This window comes from Polyodon spathula, chromosome 16 (assembly GCF_017654505.1).
Source record: "Polyodon spathula isolate WHYD16114869_AA chromosome 16, ASM1765450v1, whole genome shotgun sequence".
Lineage (NCBI taxonomy): Eukaryota > Metazoa > Chordata > Actinopteri > Acipenseriformes > Polyodontidae > Polyodon > Polyodon spathula.
In genome coordinates, this window is record NC_054549.1 from 26800985 (window position 1) to 26810985 (window position 10001).

Here is a 10001-nt window from a genome sequence, read left to right on the forward strand (position 1 = left end):
GTGTAGCATAACCACAATTCATACTACTCAAAGTGACTCCCAATCAATTTTCATTCTGCTTAGACCGCTGAAGTAATGTCCCTCACGTTCAGTTCATTTTGTGTTTCTAGGCTCTCAATGTCAGTTATCATTTCCCTGTGGAGGTTGAACTGAAGACTGAAGATCAGATAAATAGCAGTCTTGGAACTGAATCTGGATCTGGAGAAGTTCAACCTGAACCTCACAAGAGATGGCAAGCAGCAGATAAGGAGTGAGTGCAAACCAGCTTTCATTTTGAGGCTGTGCTAACTCTGTGTGAGAGTCAGAAGGTCGATACAATATATGTTCTTATTTCTCCTCTCCCTCAATCAGATCTCAATCATCAGAGCATTTGAGGATTGCATCCTTTAACATTCAGAAGTTTGGCATGAATAAAATATCTAACACAAAGGTGCTGTCAACAATCATTAAGGTGAGGAGAGAGGTATCTTGTTTACACTTAATTGCCTTCAAATAAACGACAGGACTTTAATTTTAGTTAAATTTGTTTTGTCAAATCTTACCAATTGCTATTAAACATGTAAATAAACAACACCGGTCAAAAGTGTGTTGATCAAATACTGTATTGTATTTCATATTGAGCGTATTATGTAGTTTGGCATTTCTTATACTGTATTCATAAAGAGACTAACGTGGACACATAGTGTAACCATTTCTGTATTTTGAAATCCCCCTTTTTTAAAAAAAAGTACATAGAGCTAAGAAAATAATTTTAGTAAATCTAACCTAAATTGACGCAGATCACTTATCGCATGTATAAAACATTGGTATATAGTCGCGCCACTAATCGGGGTACTGATAATCGAGATGTCTGTTTAAATTGGATACAACTCTTAAGACCTTCTTCACCATTCCTATTTATGTTGTTTAATTGGGATGTCACTTCGTTTAATTGGCACACAGTATTTTCAAATGATGAGCGGTGATCACTTTACAGAGCAAGGCAGGCTTGCGTAGCACGGTGCAGTAAGCATGTGATCACACTGTGACTTGCGTGAATTGCATAAACTTTAAGAAGTTCTATGTATTTTATACCGCCTGATGTACTTTGACGTTTTGTCCCACTCTTTTTTTTTTTTTTTTTTTTTTTCCAGATCGTGTCTCGATATGACATCATCCTCATTCTGGAAGTTGTTGATGCCAATGGAAAAGCTGTGGAAAAATTCCTGACTGAACTGAACAAGTAGGAAAATTACTGTGGGATTTTATCAATTATAGCAGTAACACAGCACTGATAGAAACACCATCAAAATGTCCTTTATCAATCGCAGGCAAGAGAACCTTGCTTCGCTGCCACCCCTTCATCCTGTCCTCAGTTATCATCCCGTAATGTTATTCCTCAGTTTCACTGCACACCAGAACAATGATGACTGTAGCTGTGTCCTGGAGTATCTCCTGTAGTGACGGAGAAGACAATAGTACTCATTTTGTGGACTACATTCCAAAAGCTCAAACCCAGACAACACTGGGTGCAGCCAGCTGAAGAGAAGGAAACGGCTGGAGGGGGCACCATGGGCTAATAAAGGAGCTTAAACTGATATAGGGTCATGTTTTTTTTGTTATTGTACATATCATTCACACCCAGCTCTATAGCTGTCACTATTCATTTTTTTGTTAATTGTTCAGAACAACTCCATGGTAACAGTGCATGAATGTCAGGGGACTCCTGATCATTTTTAATGCCTGTAAAACGATATGATTTTGAGTCCAGAACTAGTGCATCCATCTCCTACAACAAATACATAATTGGTGTGCAGTGTTCAATAGGAAATGTTTGTGTAATTAAACTGTGTACTTTAAAATTGGATAAGGAAGTGCTTTTGCAATGGCTGAGGGTACAGTACTATATGGAAACGACATTAGAAACCAGCCACTAGACAGTCACTCTGAGCACTTGCTTTATCTGTTTCATCCCTGTCCTTTGTCAGGACAATTTGGCGTTATATAACCACCTTTTAATATTATACAAAATCTTACGGATTTCCAAAAACATTGTACAATAGATTTAATGCCTGAAAAGCTTGCAAGCTTTATATCACTCACAGACAGTTTGCTTCTTGTTTGTGTTCTCAGGGTGCAAATCCACCATCACTACACTATGTCTCTCAGCAAACGACTGGGCAGAAAGACATACAAGGAGCAATTTCTATTCCTTTACCGGTAAGACAACACAGGTTTAAAAAAGAAAAAAGTCAGTTTGTGTGCAGTGAGGTATCTTACTGTAACTGTGTGCAGTGAGGTATCTATATCTGTTTAGATTCACTTTGTACATCATTGTTTGTTTTGAAACAACAACATTGATTAAACCTCTAATATTTCATACCCCTAACAAGTTGCTTTTTAACCAAGCTGTGAGGCTGTACCATCTGCAAATTGCAAACATGACTAGCAAGAGTAAGGAATTAATCTACTAATTACCAAAAACATTTTACAATTTTACAATGATTTTGAGATTAAGTGTAAACTGGAAACCTAGTTTTGCTAAATCTGGAATACTTGATGGTGTCATGGTAACAAGACCGTCTACAACATGGGTTATGCTTTGTTTTGTACACACCAACTGAATTCTCAAGCCCTTGTCAAATTGGCACACTCAAATGTATATAGGGACTTTTATATATATATATATATATATATATATATATATATATATATATATATATATATATATATATATATATATATATATATATATATATATATTTTTTTTTTTTTTTTTTTTTAAGTGTTGCTAGTTTAGCTAGTAAAATGTTTCTGTTACCAGGACCCAAGAAAGCGTTAACTGGTTGTCAGCCAGGAACAGAAAATATACTGGCATAAAATGGTATTACCTTTTGTACAGTAATTGTATTCTTTCAGGGTGCATTAAACCAGTGATGTAATATGACAAGCAGGGGGGCTTGTATGCTGGTTGAAATTGGTCAAAACTTGATGACGTCATAATTGAACATCACCAATGCCTGTGCAGTTAATTGAAAATGTTATGTCTGCTAAGATTGGGGCCGTTTGAAGTAAATACAATTTTTATGTAATTTTAAAGGGATGATTTAGTGGACCTAGTTGATACCTACCAGTATGAAGACAATCAAACAGGAGATGTGGATGCGTTTTCCAGAGAGCCATACATGGTGCGCTTCTCCTGTAAAAACACAGGTAAGAGCCATTGCTGGAATAGTACTGCAGGAAGTCTGTTACTGTTGTACTGCCTGGGTCATTTCACCCCAGCAGTGTCTTTGGGGTCAAAGAGTTTTCCTGGCATCATTCATCAGGGGAAGTGGGCACAATTTTGTGCAATTGCCATAAAACTCTTTGAAAGCAAGGCTGCAAACAGATTCTTTAACCTGGTACAGTAGCAGATATCATGTTTTAAAATGAAAACTACATGCTTGTTATAACATCTGTTTCATTTCAAACTGGACATGTGAGACCTAATTAAATCGATGATCATGGCAGAGAAAATGTATTTCTGGAAATCATTTTGTAGATCCGTGGTAACTGAAGAAGCCTAACCCTCTACAGCTGTGCGCTGATTTGAGTGTTTCTCCCCTGCTCCAGTGCTGAAGGATCTGGTCCTGATGCCAGTGCACACCACACCTAAAGATTCCTTTAAGGAAATTGATGAGCTCTATGATGTCTTTCAGGTCGTCAAGAAGAAATGGAAAACCGACGTATGTCATCCAATTTAATCATACCGTAACATTACAAACTTTCATACCAATATCCATTTTATGTTTCTGTAAGGTGCTTTGCAGTGCCTGGTGATAATATGTCCTTTGTAACACCTGCCATGTTAACAAAGGGTTGGCTTTTTTCTCCAAATGGAGTTTATACAGGAGAAAACCCTGTACCTCTCTCAGCAGAAAACTACAAAGCTATGGCTGAAATTTTCTGCTGAAAAGGAGGACATGTGGAACAGGAAAAAACAATTATAAATCCCTGCACCACTTTGCCCCTAGTGGGTGTAAGAAACACCACATTTATTTATTGCTGTTTTATTTCTCCCATCCACTGGAGGCAGAGTTGCAGGGATTTAGAATTATTTTTGTGCTCCACTGCTGATGTCAATATTCCAAGCACAAACACTAACAGACTCTTTTCTTCACAGAACATCATGATTCTTGGAGACTTCAATGCAGATGGAGATTATGTGTCCAATCGGAAAATGAAAAAAATCCGTCTCAGGTCTGAACCTGGTTTTCACTGGCTGATTGGGGATGACGTCGACACCACAGCCAATACTGGGAATGACAACACTTATGACAGGTAAATACAGCTTCCAGAACTGCCCCAATGGTAATATGAACCAGAATCAGTGCCCTCTAAATGGGAGTAGTAGACGCAGTGGGGGAGCTGCGGGAAAAGGGAGTATGACCATCTCTGTAACAGAGCAGATTATAAACTAAATGTGCTACCTGCCGCAGAACACAAGCACAAAATTAATTTAATTCAAGAGTAAGTTTGAAAAGAGCCTTGAGGTGATAGTGGACTCCATTAAATGCCAATGTGGAAAAGCAAACAGTGTTTGGTTAATTAACCACAAGTGTGGAGTGCATTTAAGCAAATACAGTGCTCATGAATACTGTGTCCAGGGGGATTTATAAAATCATAAATTTCATATATAAGGTTAATCCAAAGTACTATTTGAAATTTAGCAAAGCTATGAATAGCTACACATGCTGAAAATAGAAGATAGAATGCATATTTTTTTTGTAGTGAAGATGTGTAGTTTGACTACAAGACATTTTCAGTAAGCAGCAAAAACCTGAAATCTGCTGTTTTCAGAAGTCAATCTTGCTTTCCTTCGAGGTCTTGCTCATTATACTTGGGCACCCTGAAGTGGCTTCTTGTAGAACCACACCTGTGCAGCATTTTATTTTGATGTAATGAGCAGTAAAAACTGAAGTGGACAGTGCTCCATTTTTGACATCTCACCTACACTGATACAACATGTTAAAAACAGTGAATTATTGAATGTATTAAAAATTATGTGAATACTGGATCTAAATAGATTTAACAACCAACCTTACTTTTAACAATATACGCTTTACTATCTTTATTTTATTTGTTTATTATTCCAGAATTGTGGTGTATGGGGATGACATGCTGGAGGCTATTGTTCCACATTCAGCCAAACCTTTTAATTTCCAGGAAGCGTACGGGCTTGATATGGAACTGGTAAGTGCATTTGCCAATCGGTTGTCCTAACTTAACATACCATCCTGTAAAACTATTTTGATCTGACCTGGGTTCTTCTTGAAACTTGTTCATTTGTGTAACAAGTTTCAGTAGCTTTGTCACTTAATGTGATCACTTTTGACTCATTGCGCTGCATTAAACTCTGCCTGATTTAACGGGAATTGTTAAACAATACCCAGCCCATCCAAGTGGATGTCAATATGTTGTGACCCAAAAAAAGCCTTGTTCATAGGGAATCACAAAGACCTGTAGTGATCTACTTCTGTCTTTCTATTTTTCAAATGAGCCCCATAAGTCCTTACTGGAGAATTGTGCAAACGGACACCCCCCTCCCCTCCCCTCCCCTCCCCTCCCCTCCTCTCCCATCAGTTGTGAGGGCTATCAGTATGGTAGTCTTAGATCCAATGTATCTAGTCTAAGAGAAGTACATTCTGATAATACGTAATTTGTTTGTTTCTTTAGGCACTGTACGTGAGTGATCACTACCCTGTTGAAGTTGAACTTAAGTCTGCACGTTAGGACATTAAATCCTGGAAGCGTGAAATCTGCAATGTACAGCCACAGCTTGAAAACTGTGGTATATGGATGCTGGGACCATCTGTTTGTGTATTTGAAATTGAGTTTAGTGAAGAAAAAAACAAACAAGAGTAGGGTTTGGTAAGTCGACAGTCATATAGAAACCAGAACAGTCTTCAGTTTGGATGGCAAGTGGTAAAATCAACAACTCTGCATGTAGACTGATTATTTTCAGCAACTTTATTACAGAACATTGTAACAAGGAACAGTGCTCTCTTCTCTAGGAGGCTTTTAATAAACTTTATTATCACATTGTGAAAAAGCTACTGAACAAACATCATGGTCAGCATTATTTAGGAACTAATCATTTTAATTAGGGGAAACTTTTTTTTTTCTTTACTAAATTTTATATTGGGACCCACTGGTAACTTCTTAATCATGTCTAAATGCACTCAAATCCCAATTAAATAAAAACATACCTTTATTCTTTCACATTTGTAGTCGTTAGATAAAAACAAGCATACCACAAATCGGAGATAGGTGGCATGTAAGGTTTCTTTTGCATGTATTTATTAATGTTGCAAAGAAAGGAAGTTACATGATACAATAGTACCTCCCATCAACATCTGTACACCCCTTACTGTTTGCACTGTAAGTACATGCTTAAGAAAATGCATCTGTTATTCTGCCATTTCATATGAAACCTGAGAAATTTCAACAACGTACATAAAGTTGCATTTTATTTGAAAATAAGAAATGTATGAAAGACTGCTGGTTTATAACTGTAGAATTGTCTAGCCAGTATGGAGGAATATTCTGCCTTTGTGTTGCGATGTACTGCATTTGTTATGTAACTATTTACATTTTCTATAGATAAAAAGAATTCAAAACAAAAACAAGCATATTTAACAAAAAAAGAAGTTTATTCTGCTTTGGACAAATACACTTTTTTACAAAGAAAAAAAGGTTACGACTTAAGAAAAGCTGATTTGATGCTTTCTAAATGGATCCAAATGACGAAACAAACAGGTCCCTCCACCTCCTGCCTGTCCTCACTTGTTATCTCACATCCCCTCAAACTCATTTCTTGCCTGACTTCTTAATGCCACCGGTAGCTGTGAAAGAGAAGTGAAGTGAAGACAGAAATCAGGACACATGGTACATTTCCCTCTTGGGATTCAATGAACACAGTACACCCTCGCTATAGCAAACGTGCCAGGGTCCAAGCCTTTTGTTCATTATATTGAAAAGGACAATCAAAATGAACGATAAACGGTTGGAGTAATTAAATGAGATGAGTGTGCATAAAAGTATAATTACATGTACCCATTTATCTCATGTATGCAGTATTCTGCCTTTGCTTTATCCTATTCGTTAAAGAATTAAAATGCAGTACAAAAAACAAAAATCCTGAATTGAAGCTGAACTTTTATTCAAAATCAATCTGAAATAAATAGCTTCAAAGTGCACCAAATCTTAATCCAACATGCAAGAATCCCAAACTGATCTTATATTCCAAATCAACCCGACATGAAAAGTTAATCAGATCCACATGTTTTTTTTTTCTTTAAGTCAATTTTGCTTTGACACATAGATGCTGAACAAGCCAAAAAACTGTGCTTTTTGACAACCTATATTCATGACAGAGATATGCCTACGTTACTACTTCGGGTTTTTTTTTTTTGTTTGTTTTTTTCAAACAATCAATAGTTTCCAGCTTTGTTGCAACATGAAATTATTTTTGTTTCAGAGGCAGTTACACAGCATGCGCTTCTTAAGACAAAAGACTTGACTTCACTGCGGAGGTGGCATCCCGTGCTTACAGACCGGGATGTTGACAGTGTGTGTTTAGATTATTATCTTTTGTTTTTTTTTTTTTAGGGTGTAGGTTTGTTGAGTGAAGGGCGTTAAAGTGAGGGTGTTTTGTTCCTTTGCAACTGCTGAAATCCTGTTTTAAAAAGACTATAAATCAACCTTCAGTCGATTAAACTTTTGTACACTTGATAATGCATTTCTAGTCTTCTTCATATTTTAAATTTTGTTTTTATTTTAACTTTGGCATTGCTTTTCACATACAGTATTAAGTCACAATGGATCAAAATACTGTAAATGAGGAAACTGAAAATGCAACATCTACACAAAACAGCATCTTCAGTTAATTTCATAAAACTAGAATGCCATTCAGGATTTCTATATTCACTTTAACTGCCTCCTGTTTTATGAAAATATGCTGGGTACCGGAGAAACCTTCACAGATAGTGCTTAATGTGTACCAGGTGCAAGTTATTCAGCTACTTCAGGAAAGTGAATGGAAAAATGGCACATTGGCAATGATGTTAGACCTTGGCTTGCTTCCATGCCTCCTTCTGGAAGGTAGAAGACAATGGTGTAAACCCAGGGATACTGAGCATGAATGCAGCAGCCCCCAATCCAGGAATCTTAAGACATTTGCAAGAAAGTGAAATACAACCCGCTACTCACTAAGCGGCCCCTTTCCTGCAGCCTTTGCTTTCATCGCCTCCAATTGCTTCTGTTCCTCCTTCTTCTTTTGCTTCAAAGCTAGGTCCTCCTGAAATAGGAATAGATTACAACGTTAACAAGGTTCTGGTCAAACTCAGGATTTAGTTTGATTTGATTAGTGCGCAACAGAGGCACTTTCTTGTATCAATAATAATAATGCTTTGAAATGAAAATACAAAACCTTAAGTGTAGAAGGGATTTTTGGTGAATACTTTTTTTATTGTTACCATTTACACATAAAACAGCTACAATGAATCATAATTTAGCAAAGGCCATAAAACAAACAAAAACTGCACTTTGGTAGATGTCTATCAAGTCTGACATACAGATGGATGAACAGATAGTCACCATGTATCCTCTGAATCCAATAATCAAGAGAATAGTCTTGATGTTATTTCAAGGTTTCATGACAATTGGATAAGCGAGTCTCCAGATACATGAAAATATATGAAGTGTGCCACATGTAAGACCACCTCCACTATACCCCCTTTGCAGACAATAATACACACCTCGTCCATATCCTTCCCTTGCTTCTTGGGCTGTTTAAGCGGTTTCTTCTTACCACCTATGAAAGGAGAAATGACACACTGAATTTACCAAATTCTAACAGGTCCCTACAAACTTTCAACTCCTGTGCAGTACCAACTTTACACCCTTCATGGTACTTGTGCAAAGGTGTACTCTGCAAACATCAACGTTAGACATGCATCTTACAGAGATTAAGTTCATTATAACTTGCCAGATGTCACGAATACCAAACCTGACCTTAGGCTATCTGGTTAGCCAAGCTGCATGACTAATTGGACCTTAAAACAGATTAAAATCATCGATTCAGTACTCGAAATAAACTGCGCAGGACCACACAATGCCAGCATCACAGGGATGATAATCAAGACAAAACGAGCTCCAAACTGCTTGCGAGTGAAAGGCCAAACCAATGTTTTCACCTTGGATTTAAAAAATACTGACCGACTCAATATTCTGGATAACATTTAGAAGCGAGTTATATTGAAGAAACTAAAAAAATAAAAGCCCTTGAACCATAGTTTTGTAATCGACTGCTTGGAATAACCAAAGCGAGAGGCCGGCATTTGCCGATCAATGTACGAGCTCGTTTTATAGGAACATTAATAAACATACAAAATAAGCAGAGCCTTGTGTAGTGAGCAGCTTTATATAAAGGCGCTACATCACGGGATGCCAATGCAGTGACCTTAAAACTGTGGCGATATAGCAACAGTATTCTTGCTGCGGCACTATCAACACACACCACAACATACACTGGTATGGCATTCTGCTGTTTAGGGATCCACCCCCAGCGATGCAACTGCCCGTGGGTTTAGTTCAGACAGATATTATGGATCTATTAGAAGCTATAATGTTAAATCTCTATATCCATTATTAGCCAAATAAAATACTGCGGCATTTATTTAAAACAAATATAATTCCTTAAATTCTTACCTTCTCTACCTGACATGACTGCAGCTGTTCGTATGCGCGCTTCACTGAAAGTGGAAGACCCCAACTAGTCCGCTTCACCGGATATAGATGTCTGCGATAGTGACTGACAACCTCGCCAAAAAAACACGTCCTTGTTTAATGGCAGGCTTAACTATTACTATTATTATTATTCAGAATATCTCTGATTATTTTTGGGCGTTTGTTGAGCTCAGAAAAACCATCATGGATTGCGTTGAAATTACTTCATCAGTAATTTTAAAGGTGCTGTC

At 37.3% G+C, this 10001-nt stretch overlaps 2 protein-coding genes across 7 annotated transcripts in view; one reads left to right on the forward strand and one right to left on the reverse strand.

Moving 5' to 3' along the window:
• The window catches only part of dnase1l4.1 (deoxyribonuclease 1 like 4, tandem duplicate 1), a 43610-nt gene extending 37051 nt beyond the window's left edge, over positions 1-6559 (forward strand). For all 6 annotated transcript variants that reach the window (XM_041274384.1, XM_041274382.1, XM_041274381.1 and 3 more), the window contains 9 exons: positions 111-250; positions 352-451; positions 1134-1222; positions 2113-2199; positions 3080-3192; positions 3595-3707; positions 4145-4302; positions 5118-5214; positions 5698-6559. In XM_041274384.1, the coding sequence (XP_041130318.1) occupies positions 111-250; positions 352-451; positions 1134-1222; positions 2113-2199; positions 3080-3192; positions 3595-3707; positions 4145-4302; positions 5118-5214; positions 5698-5754 (954 nt within the window). In that variant the 3' untranslated portion in view covers positions 5755-6559. The remainder of the gene's footprint in view (positions 1-110; positions 251-351; positions 452-1133; positions 1223-2112; positions 2200-3079; positions 3193-3594; positions 3708-4144; positions 4303-5117; positions 5215-5697) is intronic.
• A 96-nt stretch (positions 6560-6655) lies between these two features.
• LOC121329073 (translation machinery-associated protein 7) lies at positions 6656-9834 on the reverse strand. The gene is made up of 4 exons (XM_041274387.1): positions 9733-9834; positions 8781-8836; positions 8233-8320; positions 6656-6866 (listed from the first exon to the last, which is right to left on the reverse strand). Exons 1-4 carry the CDS (start codon positions 9746-9748, stop codon positions 6832-6834), a joined length of 195 nt encoding a protein of 64 aa, XP_041130321.1. The 5' UTR covers positions 9749-9834; the 3' UTR covers positions 6656-6831.
• Positions 9835-10001: the final 167 nt, after the last annotated feature.